Source organism: Hyperolius riggenbachi, chromosome 6 (assembly GCF_040937935.1).
Source record: "Hyperolius riggenbachi isolate aHypRig1 chromosome 6, aHypRig1.pri, whole genome shotgun sequence".
Classification (NCBI taxonomy): Eukaryota; Metazoa; Chordata; class Amphibia; order Anura; family Hyperoliidae; genus Hyperolius; species Hyperolius riggenbachi.
In genome coordinates this window covers 151,643,034-151,665,483 of record NC_090651.1, presented here as the reverse complement: position 1 = coordinate 151,665,483, position 22,450 = coordinate 151,643,034, and the positions used below count along the sequence as shown (strand labels likewise).

Here is a 22,450-nt window from a genome sequence, read left to right as displayed (position 1 = left end):
TTTTAATGTTTTATAACTGTTTCTCATGATTACACATTATTTAATGATTTATAATTTTTTAAACATTACTTTTAAACGAAAAACCGTACAATTTTTTTTTTTTTTTTTACATTTTTAAACGAAAAACCGCACCATATTTTTTTAAAACGTTATTAATGCTTATTACAGGGGGGTCTTAGGGTTAGGCACCACCAGGGGGGTCTTAGGTTTAGGCACCAACAGGGGGGTCTTAGGTTTAGGCACCACCAGGGGGGGTCTTAGGGTTAGGCACCACCAGGGGGGGTCTTAGGGTTAGGCACCACCAGGGGGGGTCTTAGGTTTAGGCACCAACAGGGGGGGGGGGGTCTTAGGGTTAGGCACCAACTGGGGGGTCTAGGGGTTAGGGGTAGGTACAGGGAGGGTTCTGTGTGAGAGTAGGGTTAGGTATAGCTTTAGTAAAATTCTTATTAATGTTTTATAAAACGTTATTATAAATTTCAATTTTTGAACAGGGAAGATTAACGTTTTTAAAATAGCCGATTTTATACACATTATTTAATAACAATAACAATAATATTTATATAGCGCTTTTCTCCCTGGGGACTCAAAGCGCTTAATGATTTATAACTTTATAAAACGTTATTTTTAAACGAAATATAACACAATTTTTTTTTAAACGTTATTCATGATTATCTTTTAAAACCCTGCGCCCTTTTTTCTCGGCGCCCTTTTTTAACGTACGCGACATTGGAGCACTAAGGAAAGCCTTAATAGGATTCTGAGGCTTACCTCTCTTCAGGTAAGTATCTCCTTTTGATCCCACGCTCCGGATCACTTTAACCACTTCGCATTCTGTGTTTTTCCCCCCTTTAGGATTCCTGACAATTTTGGCATTTCAGCTGTCACTATCGATACAGCAATAACTTTTTTTTATTACTTATGCAATCAAAGTGATACACGTAGTTTTTTTTTTCAGGACAATCAAAGCTTTTTTTGGGTAGTATTTGTTTTCAAGAATTATACTGTATAATTTTATAGTCTTTCTATGGGGGAAAACTAGGCGTGAGTGCAAAAAATACATTAATTTTTCATATTTCACCCTTCACAAGACAAGTGCCACAGTTATAAAACATCTCAACATATGTTACTTGTCTTTTTCCGGTTAAAATGAGACCGGAAATGTCATATTTCATCAATAGTTGGAAATGTGGTGTAACATTGCCGTCTGTAGCGATTGGATTCGATCGCTATGGCCCAGTTTGGGGACCCCAGTGATGTACAGATACATTACTTGGCAACAGCACAGCGATGCATTGTACAGTGTTGGGTCATTTGCATCTGATCGCTACGGGGCGGCAGCCATTATAGGTGTTCACTAATCTTAGGTCTAAGTATAGGTGACACAAGGGGTTAATTAGTTAGGCCAAAGTCCATGTTTTACTTGGGAGGAAATAAACCCTATTATTATTTAAGGGTGACACTGTCACTTTAATATTTTTTTTTTCTTTTTTTGTTTTCATGAATGAGTGCTGCTACTAGAAGTCATTCCATGTTAAAGGAATGCATGAGCATGTGCATCAGAGGGACCGTACAAACACAGGAGTGCTTGTCAGTGTTTTAACTGTGCAGAGGTGTGCAGAGGTGCCTGGCTCTTCTACTGACCACATATGCTATTTGCTCAGTTGTTATTGCCTGATGAAGCGGGATCAAACCTGCGAAACGTGTTGCATATTTGGAGTTCATAAATAAAATATATTGACCGTGTTTACTACAGTCGTTGTGTGTCTACTTGGAGGAGGTAAGTCCACCACTACCTCCTCTAGTTACCAAGAATTTGGTTTTTAAGCTCATTTAGCTTCCTTTTATCCTTTTGGCGCCTCTGTTCTCCTGCATAATATTGAGTCCACCCTGGGTGGAGGGTTGAACCCCCTTTTTTCTCATCTACAGAGAGCGACTTCTTATTCCTGAGTGGGGTCAGGAAAATCTCCCCACCTGCCTTTACAGTGGTTGCCTAATGGTAACCCTGGTTTGTGAGTATTAATATTTACTCTATCTAGTAACCATTTACCAGTACATATTACACTATTGGGGCTCTTGGTGTTCCTTGTTTTTAGCAAGTTGAAAAAAGCATGCGTTTGTATGCGTTTTTCTTGCGTTCAAATGAGTTTTCTGTTGTGTTTTGCACACACGTCACACAGGAAACGGAAAAGAATTAGAAAAGAATTATGGGAAACGCAGAGGGAAACTTACGCTAAAAACGCAATAGTACGTGTTTTTTATACACATCGACTTTCATTGTCTCCGCTTCTGTGCGTGACGCACAGAACTGCGTGCAGCAATGCGGATGAGAAACGTATGAGTGTCATACGCATACATGTGAACGAGGCTATTAGAAAACATTAGTAGCCGTTTCTATGCGCAAAGTCTGCCCGTATGCATTCTGTAAAAACGGCTAGGAACGCACATAGTCTGAATGGGGCCTTACTGGTTATTAAAGCGAACCTAAACCCAGGACTTCCTCTCTGCTCTAAAAGAAGAAACAGCATAATGGGCTTGATTCATTTGCTAAAGCAGCGCAGCTTAATGAGAGGAGCGCAAGCTCAGCGCACACTGACAGGCAGCCTACTGGGCCAATCAAAGTGCGGGGATCAGCAATTTAAAGCCACTAGACCAGCCGGAGCTCAGGGAGGATTCAGTGCAGCAGCCATTACTTAGAAGGTGCGAGCGCAAGTTACCAGCGCACACTATGCACTACTGCAGCAGAGCATACACTGAGCCTGCGATCCTCAGCGTAGGTTCACACTTGTTCTAAAAACGTATCCGTGGCTCCGGTTTTTAGCTCAGATCAAAACTGGAGCCACAGATACCAATGTTAAAAATAGTAGCCGCCTTCACTTAAACAAAAAACATCCGGTTCAGGGGGATCCGTTTTGAAAACCTGAACGGATAGTCTGGATTTGCAACATTTTCTCGGACCCGAATACACGGAGGGGTAGTGAAAAGCAATGGCAAAACGGATCCCCCTCTCACAGGCATCTTTTGACACAGATGTGTCCCATGGGAGGGGGGCCGCCATGCTGGAGGGGGTAGCAGGCAGAAAAGGGGGAAGGGGGGACGGGGGGGGGGGGGGGTGGTGTCGCCGTCACTTCCTGCAATACCGCCCAATGAAGTACAGAGGGCAGCATTGCAGGAAGTGACGGCGAGAGGTGGAACGCAAGGAAGTAAGTTACCCGCATTTCCACAGACTGGAAATGTAGCTGCAAAAAAAGCCATTTTCTCTTAACCAGTTCGGCCTTTCTGGACGAGCTTTCTCGTCCAGAAAGGCACAGCAGCTTTCCCTGCGTGGTGCGCGCGATCGGGCGCGCGCACCCGCCGCCCGCGGCTAGCCCCCCGATCAGTGAATGGGAATATAATTCCCATTCACCGATCTAACTTCCCCGGAGAAATACCGACGCTTTCTATCCAGAGAGCGTGGTATTTCTGCCCCCAGGAAACAACTCCCCTGCATTTAAGTTCCTGGATGCGAGACCGTTCGCATCCAGGACTTTTTTCACTGTGGCCAAATAGTAAACTGCACCAACATACATTTTAAAATAAACAATTATACTATTTTACATTTAAAATAGGCAGTTTCCCTCCCACACCAAAAAATTACCCACATACATTTTTTATTAAAAAAAAAAAAAAAAAAAAAAAATAGTTACCCAAGGGTCTAAACTTTTTAAATAAGCATGTCAAGAGAGTATGTTATTATATTATTTAAAATTATAGGCTTATAAAATAGTGATGGACGCAAATTGAAAAAAATGCACCTTTATTTCTAAATGAAATATCGGCACCATAAATTGTGATAGGGACATCGTTTAAACGGTGTAATAACCAGGACAGATGGGCAAATAAAATACATGGGTTTTAATTACGGTAGCGTATATTAAATTTCAAACTATAATGGCCAAAAACTGAGAAATAATGATTTTTTTTCATTTCTTTCTTAATCTTCCTGTTAAAATGGATTTAGAAAAAAATAATTCTTAGCAAAATGTACTACCCAAGAAAGCCTAATTAGTGGCGGAAAAAACAAGATATAGATCAATTCATTGTGATAAGTAGCAATAAAGTTATAGGCGAATGAATGGGAGGTGAACGTTGCTCGGATGCATGAGATTTTCGGCACTGCGGTGCTGAACCAGTTAAAACGGAGAGAAAAAAAATTGTTTACAAAAACTGATCAGTTTCAAACAGATCCGATCTGCAATGGACAAGTGAGGACCTAGCCTTAAAGAGAATCTGTATTGTTAAAATCGCACAAAAGTAAACATACCAGTGCGTTAGGGGACATCTCCTATTACCCTTTGTCACAATTTCGCCGCTCCTCGCCGCATTAAAAGTGGTTAAAAACAGTTTTAAAAAGTTTGTTTATAAACAAACAAAATGGCCACCAAAACAGGAAGTAGGTTGATGTACAGTATGTCCACACATAGAAAATACATCCATACACAAGCAGGCTGTATACACCCTTCCTTTTGAATCTCAAGAGATCATTTGTGTGTTTCTTTCCCCCTGCAGCTATCTTCCACTGAAGTGTCAGGCTGTTTCTTCCTGCAGAGTGCAGACAGCTCTGCCTGTATGTAATTCCTCAGTATGTGAAAGCCCAGCCAGCTCAGAGGAGGATTTATCCAGCTTGTAAAAGATAAGAGAGAAGCTGCCCTAATCTAAATAATACACAGGCAGTGTGCAGAGAGGGGCCTGGAGGGGGGAGATGCATCACAGAACCACAACACTGAAGAACTTGGCAGCCTTCCAGACACAGGCTGACAAGTCTGACAAGAGAGAGATAAGTTGATTTATTACAGAGATGGTGATAGTAGAACGTGCTGCAGTAAGGCAGAACACATTAGAATAGCTTTTGGAACTTGTAGGATGATAAAAAACAGGATGCAATTTTTGTTACGGAGTCTCTTTAAGCTGTGCTGCTGTAGCAGTGCAGCTTGATGAATCAAGCCCAATATCCTTCACAGAAAAATGTTTCTTTGGTACGGTTTACAGATCTCCTCAGAGATGCTGCAGAACTGTTACTTCCTGGTTTGCTGGAAGCACATACAGGGTTAAACCTGTGTTTACATATACATCTCTGTGCACACTACAGCACAATTCCGGGAATAATCTGGAGTTGGCCTTTAAAACCTTTTGTAAAATGTATTGTTGTAGGAATTCTGAGTTTATTACCCTCACCAGTTGAGGGCTCCATTTGTGTCCAGCTTTTCAGGGACATAAAGAAATGATTTGCATATTCACTCGCTGAGCAGGCGATGCATGATCCGAGTTCCTACTTGCTAAACTGCAAATACCCTCTGTTTGGAGAAGGTACATTGCTATTTCATACAGGTAGGAAAAGTAAAAGATAAAGCTAAGATTCTGAGTTGGTGCAAATTTCATGCAGCGTAAATATGGACCACTCAAAATGTCATAACCTGAGCTGCATCAGCTCAGAATTGTTAGCATCTCATCCCAAATCAGTATATACTGTAAGTTATATACATGAACAGACTACAAGAGGCAGTTTGATATAAAGGCATTATTGGCCGGTGATGTATACATTCAGCTCAGGTAAGTGTAGCTGTATATGCCTATGGAGCATGCTGGGACAGTGGGATGTGCTTGCATGATTATAGTCTTCAATAAGCTGCTGAGTGAGGGCTGGTGCACACCAAGATTGCTACTGAGCACTTTGAAAAGCGCTTGGCTAATGTATATGAATGGGATGAAGCACACCAGAGCGATGCGATTTTCTCCCAAACGCAAGTCCTGCAGCATTTCTGAGGCGATTCAGTCTCAATGTTAAGTACAGAAAAGTGGAAAATCGCTCTGAAAAGCGCTAGATCAAAGCGATTTTCTAAGCGTTTTTGTTACAGAAGCTGTTCAGTTACAGCTCTACTGTAACAAAAAAAAAATAAACGCTGCACCAAAACGCTCCAAAAATTGCTAGGCATGATTAGAAAATCGCTAGGCACATGCCTAGAAAAGTCACTTCAAAAAGCGCTGAGCGTTTGCGATTATGCTAGTGCTTTTTGGTGTGCACTGGCCCTAAGATACATTACATGCAAGGAGGGAATTCCAGCATTTAAGGTGGGGAAGTTCACTCTCAGCATGGCGTGTGTTGCTCTTTAGTAATGTGAACTGTTACAAGTTCAGCAGGCCTGAGTCAATAAGATCAAACTAATGACATTAAGTACTCTACAATTTAAACCTTCTGATGTTGAATATTTCCATAATTAATCGTTTTTTGTTAGATTGAATTACTTTTCTATCTTGCATGCCGTGGCCTGGATCACAGGTGTGCTGAAGCCGACATCTCTCCCCTCCATCTTGAACTCTACGGTTTTTACCAATTAGGCCGACAATCCAACAGCAGCAGACCTGTCAAAACCAACAAAACAGTGATCAAATGAGATGACAGGCCTCAGTAACCTGATTATGTGGAGTCAGCTTAGATTATGTCATGAGTTCCAATGGTAGAGAGATCACCTACACATGAGGTTACAGACACAGAGCTATTATTATTCTTGATTAAGTAAAGATATTCTGAGAATGTATTTATAGATTACTATCAACCAGCATATGTAGCACAGATATGATTAGATTCAATAATTCAACTAAAGAATAATCGCTAGCTACAATAAAGAAAGAGTGGAAATACCTATTATAACAATTAAGTAAACAACATAATAAGTAATTATTAAAAAGCCCTGACCATGGAACTGCATAATGATAGTATGCAAAAAGGATGAAACAATGCAGGTCTCGGGCTCAGGGATAATTATAAATCAGCAATACTAATAGTATTAATGTCATACAGGAAAGAAATATACCAAATATGTAAATAACCATCATATACACAACATAAAGTCTAATCTTCCCACAGGGATCACACAAGTAAACACATATGCTCAAACGCAAAGGGAGTGTCTAGTTCCAATTTCCCAAACTGTTTTCATGCACTATGCAGCATATGAAATCGAAACCAATGTTCCAGGGCAAGTATTATTAGGTCACCTGCATATCCAAAGGGTATTATTACACAGCTGACCATTATTAGGTAACAAGCTACTTTAGTTTCCAGATAGATTATAGTGGTATATCCACAGAGCATGCAGGCCCAATCGCAGCCTAGCTGAACAGCAGGGGAGAGCAGCAACATACACATACAACAGCCCAATCGCCGATGACCAGTGTTCAGCCACAATGGCCTCAATTCACTAAGCTTTATCTAACACTTTATCAAACGTTTGATAATTTACCTCATGAGTAAAATCTAATTTTGAATTAACTAAGGCGTTAGATTTCTTGAACGTTTTAGCGATAAATCAAACTTTTGATAAAGTGTTTGATAAGGCTTAGTGAATTGAGGCCAATGCAGTCACAAACTTCCGACTGGGTAAAATAGTCCTCTCTGTTGGTACAAAACACTAGCCGGTAGGTATGGCTTTGAGCCTGTTCGAATGAGGGCAGCTATCAAAGGGAATAAAGCGGTTCCTGTCAGTGCTTTTAAAGAAAATAGCCCTTTCTTTAAAAGTACTGACAGGAACAATCTATGTTACTCAACCTGAAAAACCTATTAATAGATTTTGTTATGAACGAGAGGCCATGCTGACCAAAAGTAATGAGGTTTTGGGGAGGGATAGAAATGAAATCCTCTGTAGTACAAGGACTGATACTGAAAACACAGGACTTTCAAGTGTCTTTCATAAACGATTACAGTCTGCAACACGACAAGCTAACAGACTAGTAAAGAAACACTGGCCTTTGTCACCTGAACCCCTTACTAACTGCTGAATCTCGGGTGACCTTAAAGAGAAACTCCGACCAAGAATTGAACTTTATCCCAATCAGTAGCTGATACCCACTTTTACATGAAAAATATAATGATTTTCACAAACAGACCATCAGGGGGCGCTGTATGACTGATTTTGTGCTGAAACCCCTCCCACAAGAGGCTCTGGTACCGTACGGTACTCTGGGCAAACTGCCACAATGTAACAATGACACACACAGGAAATGGCTGTTTATAGCTGTCTGTTAAAGCCAGAACAGCTACATAATCTGCCCACAGTAACAATGTCACCATGTAATACATGTCAGAATGTGAATCTGGGAGAGGAAAGATTTTACAATGAGCAAACTCTGACTAAATCATGTATACATAATTATTGTAAAAATTAAGCACCTTTTTATATTAAATTATTTTCACTGGAGTTCCTCTTTAAGGAGGGCGCTGAACCTGCAGAATCACCTAACAGTGCAGGAAATTCAGGCCCTGCTGCAAAACAAAAACAAGAAATAGGGACATGTAGCTGTGAGGACTCGTTCACACTAGAGGCGTTTTTGGCCAAATTTAAGCGCAGACGTTTTTCTGAAAAGCCCGGAAAGCGGCTACACCATGCTTCTCTATGGTGTAGTTCAGATTGTAGCTTTCCATCCGCGTTCCGGTCAGAAAAGCGGTGCCTGAGCCATTTTTGCCTAAATGGAAGGTATAGGAAAAAACGCAAATGCTCACAAAATCGCTTGGTGCAGCGATTGCGTTGCGTTCACGTTTTTTAAGAATACATACATTGTATTTATTATTTTCCGGATCATAGAGTTCACGTCCTGACACTTCCTCGCTCGGCAAAACAGCTTAGAAAAGTGGTTTAAATAAGAATACAGTGCACAGATAATCGCCGAGAATCGGAAAAAAAAAATCCTTCAAAAACCGGCCAACGCGGTTGGACATGCGGACGGAACGCAATGTAAACAAGGCCTAAGAGATGTTTCAGCTGCAGACACCGTACTACCAACCCTAGTAGACGGGAGGCTTACTAGTAGAATCACTGGGTAAGAATACAAAATTGATACATTCTATAACTGTAATAGCACATACGTTGTATATCTACTTAAAGAGAAACATAATCAAGGATTGAACTTCATCCCAATTAGTAGCCGATACCCCCTTTACTTTGAGAACTCTCTCAAACGGATCATCAGGGGACTCTGTATGGCTGATTTTGTGGTGAAACCCCTCCCACAGTGTGATGTCAGCACCAGGGTGCTGATATCACACTGTGGGAGCCTTGTTGCATTGTGGGAAATAACAGCTGTTTCCAGCTGCCAAAAATGCATCATCTCTTTCCACAGACATCACCTGCCAGCAGTAAAGATGTCCATGTGATAAATGTCAGTATGTAAATCAGGGAAAGGAAAGATTTTACAATGGGCAAATACTGATTAAATAATTTATAAAATAATTATTGTAAAAAGTTAAGCACTTTTTTCATTATTTTCACTGGTGTTCCTCTTTAAGTGGACATGTGGCCTTCAATATGTCGATAACACCGCAGGGTATATTTTTTTCTATGATGAAGGTACTACTATTTTCACCCATGAGCCATTTGCATTGTATGTGCAAATATTTTTATTGCATGCTGCTTTAATGATACTTATGTGCCTCATTTTATTCATTTATTTATGCATTCATCCATTTCTGCTGTTCAGAAGTATTTTGATATACGGTATTTATTTTTTACTTCAATATTTATGGCTGTAATGTGAAGTTGAATTGCATTTGCTAATAATGTGTATGCTTCAGCCACTCTCAGTTATATTGGCTCTTTGCAACAGACAGTTAAACATTCTAATACAGCCTTCCTCAACCTTTATACTGTGGTGGAACCCTGCAAATAACTTTTGGATCTCAAGGAATACCTGCAAACAATTTCTTGATCTTGGGGAACCTCTGCATTTATTTGGCAGGAGGCGAGGTCTTTAAAAGTAGACAAGGCTGTTTATTTCTCTTCCCCCTTTTACAGTGCCTCTCATTTAGTACAATTTGGCGCTTATTTTTACAGTATTCTCCATTATAATGTGCTCTATTATACTTCCCCCACGATGGAGGAAAATGCCAAAGAACCCCTGCAAAGTACTCAAGGAACCCTGGTTGAGAAAGCCTGTTCTATTACAATGTTTTTCATTTGGTATTGCACTACATTTCCCATTCCTCATGACCCATATGAGCCCATCAGTGGGCGAGTCTGTGAAGCAATACAGCCCCCATAATCCTCTCTAGTCTGCCCACATGACTCCATTCAGCCAGTCACTATGGCAGGTGCAGTAGCTTGCATCATCTTTGGGCAAAGCCAGACAATTTTCACATTCGGTAAGGTATCCTATATATGCCCACTTTTAGCTCACTCTCTAGTGACCTCCGATGACGGCATAGAGCCAAAAGCGGTCAGGACTAGAGAGTGAACATCTCAAAAAGGATTCACCTTTTGGTATGCTGGCACTTGTTGTGCCCCAAGGCAATTTAGTTTTTTCTGGGTCTCTGTTGCACAGGACCCACAATGTGTGTTTTTATGATTTGTTTTACTTAACCACTTGCCGACCAAATGGTTTCCTATTGATCTGTGCTGGGTGGGCTCTTCAGCCCCCAGCACAGATCGTCATTACAGCAGGGCGATCAGACTTCCCCCCCCCCTTTTTTCCCCACTAGGGGGATGTCCTGCTGGGGGGGTCTGATCGCCGCCGCTCTGCTGTGCCTTGCGGGGGGGCTCCTCAAAGCCCCCCTCCGCGGCGCTATTCCCCCTCCCTCTCCCTGGCTCTGTAGGCGGTACAGGACGGCGATACGTCCTGTACCGCCTCTGATAGGCTTCAGCCTATCAGACGGCGGCGATCCCCGGCCTATCAGAGGCCGGGGATCGCCGATCTCCTTTACGGCGCTGCTGCAGCGCCGTGCAGTGTAAACACCGGGGATTTCTCACCCGCATGTTTACATTTCGCCTGCGAGCCGCGATCGGAGGATCGCAGGCAGTTCACGGAGACACCCTCCGTGAACTGACATGGAACGGCCGCTCGAACAAGTGGGCGTTTCCATGGAAACCCACAGACAACCAGTTTACGCCAATCGGCGTTAGCTGGCCGTCAAGAGGTTAATAAATAGCTTCCCATTGGATTAGACACCAACAGTGTTTCAATCATATGTGGTGACCTAGTTTGGTTTGTTTGAGCGCTGGGTGTCTACAGGAGATTTCCTCAAGTATCATTGATGGAAGAACCTTTTATGCTAACACTGAGGCTTGTCCTGGTAACTCTTCAATCATACAACTCTGTGTAGAAGATAACAAATGCCATCTACTATACATGTGGAAAACAGCAATATACTTACAAACAGGGCAAGAGCTATAATCATAAGCACTGCAGGCTGGTAGAAATATGGCACCTTTGCTAACAAAGCCTGCAAGGACTCCCCAATTCCCTTACACAAGTGCTTCATAGCTTCTGTTGGAATGTCTGCGATGGTGAAAGACAAAGCCTGTGGCAGAGAGACAGAATAGACCCATTAGTACTAATACTACAGAATGAAAGTGAGACATTCAGAGTTGTGAGGACTGTGGCCGGAGCCAGAAGAGGTAACTATGCTTATGGGCATGCTACCAACACATACTACTTTGCTACATATACATGCTTCCAGTATGTGCTCTGCTGAGGAGTGGAGCTTCAGTTTATCAACTCACATGTTGCTCACATTCAAATTCTGTGAACAAAAGTGAGCATAATGTGTCCTATGAAGAGGGAACACGAGCAGAACGTGTGCTCAGATCAGAACTATAATAGCACTCAGCCAAATATCCAGCTGGCGGAGTACTGAATAGGTCACTAATATCAGGGGACACAGGTACACACAACACAACTGTTCTCCGTTCGCACATAGCTTGGGGGTGCAGTCTATGATGTACAAGCTATTCATAAAACCATTACATCTGCTTAGCCTGGAACAAACTACTGTTTTAATGATTAAGTAGAAATCCCAGTTCACCTTAATGGGGGCAACCTGAAGCACTGGATTGATTGTCAAAGACTTGTAGTATTCCTCACATGGATCATTCTGGAAAGATGAAGAACTCTTAAACCATCCTACAAAAGGAGCATTTAAAAAAAAAAAAAAAAAAAAAAAAGTTAGAAGCACAACCTTGCAGCAACAAACAAATGCATACATTTCTATCATTTCCCACTCTGAGTGGCACGAGGCACTCTGAGTCGGCTGTGGCGTTTGGGACTTGTCCACGAGATTTGTCTTCATGTCTCTACAGATTGCGGTCTCATGCTATACAAGGGTCGACATGTGATGTACATGTATACTGTATGCCTCTGAAGAAGCAGTCTTTGATCGTGAAACACGTGTCAGGCAGTCGTTTGTTGTGATTTGGAAATCTGAAAACTGTGTCTATCCGTGTGTCCGCAATTGTGAAGATATCTATAAGAAGAATTAAGACTATAATTGTTCATTTAAAGCCCCGTATTTATTCATGTGAATTTTGTATTTAACTCTGGGGTGGAACTGCACTAATCTGGTTTTATCTGTAACTACTTGTGCTATTTAGACTGCTGTTAAGTTTATGTACATTTGGCTTCAACCATGACCACACCCACATTTTGGTGCATGGCCACAACCACTTTCCAGCTGTAGTGCCCCAAAGTGCACCGGATCTCTGAATCCTAGCAACGCCCCTGCTCCACTCTAGCAAAACACTGTGTACTCACATGAGCGGCTAAACTTTCTTATGCCTTTGTAAATCCTCCACCTTTCTCTGTCCTCCACACCCCCGGTTTGTAAATTCACTATGGAAGATATAAGGAGCAGGGAAGGCCAGATGTTCTCAGAATGCAAGCCTCTTACACACGTATGAGGACTGCCACTTAGGTGATCAGGACTTGGAACCCTCAGGCGGCAGTTCAGGGCAGAGTGCTGCAGGCTGGCAACATGTTCTGTTGCAATAGAGGGAGGCAGAGGGATAATAGCGTAACACACAATGGAGTGGGCATGGTAGGGTGTTGAACGGTGGGCTCAGCCTCAGTATGCCTGGGACGATCGAACACTCTGGATCTTTGAGGGCTCTTTTCATATTACCCAACGCATGCAGGAACCAGATTTCATGCACGCGTTATGAATCACAGTGTGTCGGGAAGTTGCAGTGTGATGCTGATCAGCGACGCTAGTTCTAATGTACCAGAAACCGCCTACGTCGTAGGATTAAAAGCTCCCAGAAGCGTTACACCATAACACTCTGGAACGCTTTGTCGAATGTGAAAAGTAACATGAAAGTCAATAGACTTTCATTTTACTCCACTTACCACATCCTAGGAGCGATCGGTCAAACCGGACGAATCAGCTCCTAGTGTGAAAGGGTCCTCAGCGATGGATCAGGGCTGCGGTACACACGTTAGATGGGAGAACCATGTAGCGTGCGTATGAAGCCTAAAACAAAAACAGTGTACATACATGCGATGGATGAGTACCTTTTTTTTTTTTTTTTTTTTTTTAACAATGTAACAGGTTTGTATTTTAAGCACACTTCAATGTGTACATGTATCAGAAGGAAATCCAATTACAATTTGCATTAAATCAGCATGCAAGACTGAATTAGCAGCATTTCATTGACCACCTTTAGAGGTAACACGGTTTAATGTGTCTCTAACAATGTGTTTGTGTTCATTGCGTTCTGTCCAGTATACTAAATTCTATACCAAACAGGCCATCCAGCCAAGTCCTCTCCCTGCCACAGGCTTCATCAGAGGTCTTCATTTTTGTCAGCTCAGCTTGTTGTTCAGCAAAGGCAACCTGATAAGAATGACAGCAGAGGTTTAGTAGAGACTCAGCATCAGTATACGGACTAGTTTCATTATCCAGTGTCTAATAAGCATAAACAGGGCATCATCATAGATCAAACAAGTGTGACTTGGTGCAAATATCCACTACTAAACTCCCACAGAAGACTTCCAAATAAACCTTTTATGTTAACATGATTATTTTTAGGTTTGGGCTCTGATAATCTTCAGTAGAGAGAATTTAGGATGGAAGTGAAGAACAATGAAGAGGAAACAGAGCCCAGGTGGCACCGTGACAAAAGCCACTATGAGGTTATATCTTGGTTAGAACAGGAGACCCAACTATAAACTGCAAGCTCTGGGCAATGCACTTAGGTTTTGCAGATGTAAATTGTAATTGACATTTATGAAAACAACTGCAGCTATGACTCATTGCCCCCCCCCCCCAACAAAACTTTGATGAGGCCCCAAATGTTCACCCCCAAGTTTCCCTTGCCTATCCATCTTGCAAGGGTCAGAAAACAAGTGTGGACATCATCATCTTCATATCCATCACAAGTCCACAAAAACACCGTATCTGAAGGATGGACCCCTTTATCAGAGGGAGTGAAGTAGTAGTTGTGGCTCCTGACAGCTCTGGCCCCCCTGCAGGGGCTGCTCCCCTGTAGTTACACCCCTGGTCAGATAACAAGTGTGGCCACCATGACTCCCTCTAGCTCTAACAAGTGTAGCCAAAACTGAAGGAAGAGGCTCTAAATCAAAGGTGTCCACACTTTTTCAGCTCGTGACCTACCTCAAAAATTATGAATTGAAAATGATCTAGCAGGCAGAATCTACCTACAAAGGCAAGTCATAATGGCAATCCATCAGTGATTACAACAAGCCGTCAATTACATGCATATCAGAGTCTTCCTCAGTGAGCCAAAGAGAACAGTGCTTGCCCAGAGTCACAATATCATGCTTACAATATTGTGCTCAGTGTCTGGCAAAACTTTAATCACCAGTAGCACATAATGCTTCGAAAATGTATTGCACTCCACAATGCAACATCACAAACTTCTACACTGCTGTGTAATACTTCAAGACAGCATATTCCATAAGCTCATCCATGTCAAGGAGTCCGAGTACTATACAGGTCCTTCTAAAAAAATTAGCATATTGTGATAAAGTTTATTATTTTCTGTAATGTACTGATAAACATTAGACTTTCATATATTTTAGATTCATTACACACAACTGAAAGTAGTTCAAGCCTTTTATTGTTTTAATATTGATGATTTTGGCATACAGCTCATGAAAACCCAAAATTCCTATCTCAAAAAATTAGCATATTATGAAAAGGTTCTCTAAACAAGCTATTAACCTAATCATCTGAATCAACGAATTAACTCTAAACACCTGCAAAAGATTCCTGAGGCTTTTGAAAACTCCCAGCCTGGTTCATTACTCAAAACCGCAATCATGGGTAAGACTGCCGACCTGACTGCTGTCCAGAAGGCCATCATTGACACCCTCAAGCAGACACAGAAAGAAAATTTTTGAACGAATAGGCTGTTCCCAGAGTGCTGTATCAAGGCACCTCAGTGGGAAGTCTGTGGGAAGGAAAAAGTGTGGCAGAAAACGCTGCACAACGAGAAGAGGTGACCGGACGCTGAGGAAGATTGTGGAGAAAGACCGATTCCAGACCTTGGGGGACCTGCAGAAGCAGTGGACTGAGTCTGGAGTAGAAACATCCAGAGCCACCGTGTACAGGCGTGTGCAGGAAATGGGCTACAGGTGCCGCATTCCCCAGGTCAAGCCACTTTTGAACCAGAAACAGCGCCAGAAGCGCCTGACCTGGGCTACAGAGAAGCAGCACTGGACTGTTGCTCAGTGGTCCAAAGTACTTTCAGATGAAAGCAACTTTTGCATGTCATTCGGAAATCAAGGTGCCAGAGTCTGGAGGAAGACTGGGGAGAGGGAAATGCCAAAATGCCTGCAGTCCAGTGTCAAGTACCCAGTCAGTGATGGTCTGGGGTGCCATGTCAGCTGCTGGTGTTGGTCCACTGCTTTTTATCACGGGCAGGGTCAATGCAGCTAGCTATCTGGAGATTTTGGAGCACTTCATGCTTCCATCTGCTGAAAAGCTTTATGGAGATGAAGATTTCATTTTTCAGCACGACCTGGCACCTGCTCACAGTGCCAAAACCACTGGTAAATGGTTTACTGACCAGGGTATTACTGTGCTCAATTGGCCTGCCAACTCTCCTGACCTGAACCCCATAGAGAATCTGTGCGATATTGTGAAGAGAAAGTTGAGAGACGCAAGACCCAACACTCTGGATGAGCTTAAGGCCGCTATTGAAGTATCCTGGGCCTCCATAACACCTGAGCAGTGCCACAGGCTGATTGCCTCCATGCCACGCCGCATTGAAGCAGTCATTTCTGCAAAAGGATTCCCGACCAAGTATTGAGTGCATAACTGAACATAATTATTTGAAGGTTGACTTTTTTTGTTTTAAAAACACTTTTCTTTTATTGGTCGGATGAAATATGCTAATTTTTTGAGATAGGAATTTTGGGTTTTCATGAGCTGTATGCCAAAATCATCAATATTAAAACAATAAAAGGCTTGAACTACTTTCAGTTGTGTGTAATGAATCTAAAATATATGAAAGTCTGGGGCGTGGCTAGCCATGGAGCTGTGAGGACGCAGACTTCTCCAGCTCTCCTGACACCGCCGAAAACTGCAGCAATCCTGCTTTCTAAGTGCGCACCTCCTGATCTCCCGTGGTCCCTACGACAGAGGGGAACACCGGGGCCTCACAAGATGGGGAAATCGGACACCCAGAGACCTGACGGACCGGCGGAGCGGCTGGCGAGATTCGCCCACGGAGCTTCCCAAGATGGCGCCGGCGGCCAGGCGGCTGAAAGGATCAGTGGGGGAGCGGCTGGAAGCTCACAGTCCCGCAGGCAGCGGCAGCTCACGGTCACGGCGGGGACCTCTCCTCCCGGTAAGGCGCATGTCACTCCTGCCTCAGACCCAGCATCCCCAAGAGCACAGAGCGGCAACCACAGCCCAGCTCATGCACCTAATACAGGCCTCGGCTCACATCATCAGCCGCAGGCCGCGGCCGGCCTCTCGGATAAGGCCAAGGCCACGAACACTCCTCTCCCCTCCCGAGGGAAGCCCCAGAAAGGGAACTATAGTCCTGAGGGTGGGATGACTGTAGCCCAAATACATCATGCTGATCCAGCGGCCCTTACAACAGGAGAATCGCAACATGCTATCCCTCCCTCCCCGGTGACAGAGAGGGAACAAAACGGAAACAACCCTGTCTCTCCGGAATCCGTCTCCCCAGTTAAAAACACTGACACAGCAGAGGAACCTACAAGGGCAGAAATCATGGCAGCGATAGTAGCCTTACAGCTATCAGTGACCAGCAGGCTAGACTCCATACAAGCCGATCTATCTTTTGTCAAACATGACTTGTCTAAGGTCAAAGACCGCACAACTGCAGTTGAACGCAGAGTCTCAGACCTAGAGGATACTGTAGCCCCTTTACAACAACACATGCAAGGGGTGTCTTCTACTTCGCAAGATAACTCTGCCAAACTAGATGACCTTGAAAACAGGGCACGCCGATGCAATCTCAGGCTGGTTGGGGTTCCAGAAAAAGCTGAGGGCTCTTGTCCAGAATCCTTTTTTGAAGCATGGTTTAAAGAATCGCTCCCTGATCTTCGGCCTTCTCAGGTATTCATCATCGAGCGGGCCCACAGAGTTCCTGGCGGTTCACCTAAACCCGGGGCCTCACCACGCCCGATAGTCATGAAATTCCTTAATTACAGGGATAAGTTTGAAATCTTGAGAGCGGCCAAAAACCAGCCGGATTTATTTATTGACGGGACCAAAGTTTCTATTTACCAGGACTTTTCCCTAGAAGTACAAAAAAAGAGAGCCACTTTTATTCATGTCAAGAAAAGGCTGCGCGACAAGCAGCTGCAGTACAGCATGCTATTTCCAGCTAAATTGAAAGTTCTGCATAATGGCAAAGCCCATTTTTTCTTTGCTCCAACTGAGGTCTCACAATGGATGGACGCACAAGGGTTTGCTAACTGATTAGACAAGCTACCATGTTGTTCTGATTCTATAACAAGCTTAGGAACTAGGACTGTGCTCTTTTTGGATTCACCAGCTCGGGTCCTATCCTTAAAGCGGCACTTTTATCATTCAACGATATGGAGTGGTATGCTCCTCTGTTCAGTTTGTTTTTTGCTACTGCAGTTGTAAATTCATTATTTGTTCATTTCTCGCTGTCAGTCGCAGTGCAGCCACCAGAAGACACTTGTAATGTTTTTGAGTACTTTTTCATCGGGTGGCTCTCTGCCGCTGTTAATAATACAGTAATTTCTGGTTAAAAGCAAATGTATAATGCATTTCTCCCATCATACCCTCCATGTAGGGCATATAATATGATATATAAGGCTCCACAAGGTTCCTAGGCAGCACATTGTAATTAACAATAACACATTTAGTTTGCATGACTCTAAGCACTGTTAATATCCTTCTGTACGCGGGTCGGGAGGGCTGGCCACAATTCTTACCCGTGTTCAGTAAGTTCGGGGAATGATACTTCCTGGTGTTTGGGGCAGGGAGTGGGGTGGGTTAGGGGTTAAGGGGCTTGTTGGTTGGGGTAAAAAAGGGAAGGGTGCATGGTCCACACTTTGTAACACACTCAGACACAATGATATGGTTGCTCATGTAATCGCTGGTGCCTCCACGATATGTTTTCACCTTGACTATGGCTAATTTACGTATAATTTCTTGGAATGTCAGGGGTCTCAATAACAACATAAAACGAAGACTAGTATTTGACCACCTGAAAAAATTAAGTCCTCATATCATCTGTCTACAAGAGACACACCTTACAGGTGGGAAGGTACTTTCTCTCAAAAAGCCGTGGGTGTCCAGCTACCATGTGTCCCATTTCTCTACCTTCTCCAGAGGCACCGCAATTTTAATTTCTAAATCTTTCCCGGGCACGGTGCAGGGTGTCCAGGTGGACAGGAACGGTTGTTTCACAATAGTTACTATCAATCTAGAAGGCAAAATTTATACCCTGGTATCATTATATGTTCCCCCACCTTTTAACGTTGCTGTGCTTGACCACCTGGCCACTAAGCTTCGTAGCTGTATGGACAATCCTGTCCTCATAATTGGGGATTTTAACGCGGTCCTTGACCCAGTCAAGGACAAATTAAGCAAAAGTTCACGGGCCTTCCCACATTTTACAGATTGGATATCCAGATATGCCCTTACAGACATCTGGCGCTGGAGATATCCAGACGGCAGAGAGTACTCCTGCTATTCAGATCAACACAAATACATGTCACGTATAGACATGTGCCTGGGGACCCAAGACATACTCCCCCTGGTCGAAGACATTAGTTACTTACCTCACGGCATATCTGACCACTCTCCCTTGCTATGCGAACTTCGTTGCCTTAACACCCAAAGCAACAATTGCTGGAGAATGGGCGCGTGGTGGCTGGAGGACCTAACAGTTCTAAACCCCTGTGTAGAAGCTATGGGTAACTTCTGGGTAGAAAATTTAAGCTCAACAGAATTTGGGGTATGCTGGGACGCAAGTAAAGCGGTCCTACGGGGCGCCTTTAGAGCATCTCTCTCAATTATTAGACAGAATAACCTGGCTACTAGCTATATGACAGAATCCAGGTTAATGGAGGCTAAACAGCGATTACTGGCGGCACATGACGATCAATCATACGGGGAATGGGCATCAGCCCGCAGGTTCCATGAGCTTGCACTTCTGAGGCGCACAAAGCGTAAGGATGTCATTTCGAAACAACAATCATTTGAATTCGGTAATAAATGCAGTAAGACCCTGGCATATATGTTGAGGACATCTGAAGGATCTGTGGCTATACCCAGAATCCTATCAGGCACAGGCAAGTTATGCACGTCCTCGGCAGATATGGCAGGAGCATTTTATGATTTTTACAGTGATTTATATACCAGTAGGTTTGATGGCAATCTAACCTCCATTAAGGAATTCTTAGATGCCGTTGAGCTCCCGAAACTAACGCAGGAAGCAGCGTTGGCTCTGGATGCGCCTATCTCAGAGGAAGAAATACTCATAGCCATAACGGGCCTGAAGAAGGGTAAAACGCCCGGACCTGACGGTATTCCGTCAGAATGGTATCTTAAAAGTAGAGCAGTGTCGGTCCCTAAACTGGCAGCGCTATACGCGCAATCCTTGGAGAGGGGCACATTTCCACCAACCCTGTACGAAACACTAATTATTCTTCTCCCTAAGCCAAACAAAAACCTAGAACTCTGCGAATCTTATAGGCCCATCTCATTAATCAATGCAGATGCCAAGATTCTAGCTAAAGTCCTGGCGAATAGATTGATCCAAGTTATTCCTTCACTTGTGCATGGGGACCAAACGGGCTTTATCCCGGGCAGATCTACTAAAACAAACATTAGAAGGTTGTTTTCTAACATCCAATACCCCCACAAAAACGCAGGCTCTAGAGTAATCGTATCCCTAGACACGCACAAGGCCTTCGACTCCGTGGAGTGGCCTTACTTGCAAGAGGTCTTAGCAAAACTAGGATTTGGGGTAAACTTCAGGAAATGGTTCAATGTCCTTTACGCAGACCCTAGCGCAAAAATTAGAGTCAATTCACACATCTCCAATTCTTTCAAAATCAGGAGGGGGACGCGGCAGGGGTGTCCTTTATCGCCACTGTTGTTTGCCCTAGCCATGGAGCCCTTAGCGGAACATGTCCGCACATCCACTGCCCTGTCCGGCCTTATAGTAAACAGTATGGAGGAACGAGTTTCTCTATACGCGGACGATGTCTTACTTTATTTAGCAGATCCAGGTCTCTCCTTGGTGGAGGTCTTCCGCATTTATAACATTTTTGGTAAAATCTCCGGCCTTCGAGTAAATTGGACTAAATCTGCTTTATTCCCGCTAGACTTAAACGCTAAACAGCACATTGACCCTTCCTCAAAACTAGAGGTAGTTGACACCTTCAAATACCTAGGAGTCACGGTGACCAGGGATTTAAATAACTACAGCTCTGCTAATATTCTTCCCCTCATGGTCAGCATAGATTCTAAATTTAACTTATGGAGCAAGCTCCCATTAAATGTAGCCGGTAGAGTAGCAATTCTCAAAATGATAGTCGCCCCCAAGCTATTTTATGTCACCCAGATGGCCCCATTAACAATCCCCAAAAGTTTCTTCAAAAAACTAGACAGACATTAAAATTAGCAAATTCATATGGGGAAGTTCAGCACCTAGACTAGCCCTAGCTACTTTAAGACTCCCACCCGCACTGGGGGGTTTAGCTTTACCAGACTTTTACCTATACTATTTAGCAGCTCAACTAACGTATATAAAGCGCTGGATGAGTTCTGACAGATCCGATGCCTCGCTGAATCTGGAAGCGGATATGGCCACTTCGTACGAAGCTCTGGGTAATGTAATCTATAGGGGGGTGGCCCCTCACTCAGAAGGTACCCTACTTATTAAATCCTCTGTTAAATTATACAAAGCGGCCATCAAAATAATCCCCAAAAAGGAGAACACAGTTTCTCCTAGCACCCCTCTTTGGATCAATCCTAATTTGCCGGAACTATATAACTTCAGTAACGTCCAATTTTGGTTTAAGCACGGAATCAAATACATCAACCACATTTATAATGACGGGACCTTTAAATCCTTTGTGCGCCTCAGAAACGAATGCGGTCTCCCAAGGGGCTCACTCTTTCAATACTTTCAACTTAGGGATGCGGTTAGAACTCAATGGGGCACATCTGGGGTACGGATTGAACCTTCGGAATTGGAACTTCTCATGTTAAACAAAGACACTACTAAGCAAATCTCTAATCTCTATTCTATCCTGTCTTCCAAAGGGGGCTTCCAAAGGTATGAAGCTGCCAAACTTAAATGGCAGTTGGATACCTACAACTTCGAGGAATCAGATTGGGGGGAATTTGAAATGTATTATATGTCATCAGTTATTAGTACGCAAGATAAACTAATACAGCTCAAGTGGTTTCATCAGGCATACTACACCCCGCTTAGATTAGCCAAACTGGGATCTAATACCAGCTCAGCATGCTTCAAATGCGGTCATCAGAAAGCTAATTTTATCCACTGTGTATGGGAATGCTCACACATTCAGGTGTTCTGGAAATCCGTTGCTTCCCTACTTTCTAGGGTTCTGGGCCGGCCAGTAGAGATGTCCTTTAAGGCCATGATGCTTAGCATCATTGACAATGCCACTTGCAGCGCACACAAGAAAAAATTTATACGCATAGTTCTTTTTTATGCCAGGAAATGTATTATGTTTAAATGGAAACAACCCATCACCCCTCAGCTGTCTGACCTTACAAGACTGGTTAATCTCAACCTCCCATTATATAACTTAACTTACCAGACTAGGGGCCAGATTGGGAAGTTCGACAAAATCTGGGGGGCTTGGGTGGAGGCCAACGACACGGTAATACCAAACCTGGACATAAACGTCAGTGTCTCGGATGTGTATTTGTAGAGCCTATCAGATAGTGAGTAAAAGCGCTAGTTCAACTGTGTAAGTCAAATTGCTGAAATGTGTCAGGGCCTACTGGTTACCAAAACAGTCTCTTGCTGTACTGCACAATGTATGTATGTAAGACCATGTCATGTACTTGTAATTTATGTGACTAACAAGTGTGGATCTAAGGGGGGGGGGGGGGGGGAGGTGTAGGGATTATTTCATGTTTGTAATGTTTATAAAAATTTCAATAAAAAATCTCTTTTAAAAAAAAAAAAAA

General features: G+C 43.3%; 1 protein-coding gene across 4 annotated transcripts in view; it reads right to left on the bottom strand.

Annotated features, from left to right (window-relative positions):
- Window positions 1-22,450, bottom strand: part of LOC137521172 (chloride channel CLIC-like protein 1) — a 46,006-nt gene that overhangs the window by 2,082 nt on the left and 21,474 nt on the right. For 3 of the 4 annotated variants that reach the window (XM_068240092.1, XM_068240090.1, XM_068240091.1), the window contains 4 exons: window positions 13,537-13,630; window positions 11,828-11,925; window positions 11,177-11,323; window positions 6,227-6,396 (listed from right to left, as the gene is read on the bottom strand). In XM_068240092.1, coding sequence (XP_068096193.1) covers window positions 6,227-6,396; window positions 11,177-11,323; window positions 11,828-11,925; window positions 13,537-13,630 — 509 coding nt within the window. The remainder of the gene's footprint in view (window positions 1-6,226; window positions 6,397-11,176; window positions 11,324-11,827; window positions 11,926-13,536; window positions 13,631-22,450) is intronic. The other variant, XM_068240093.1, reaches the window with a different exon arrangement.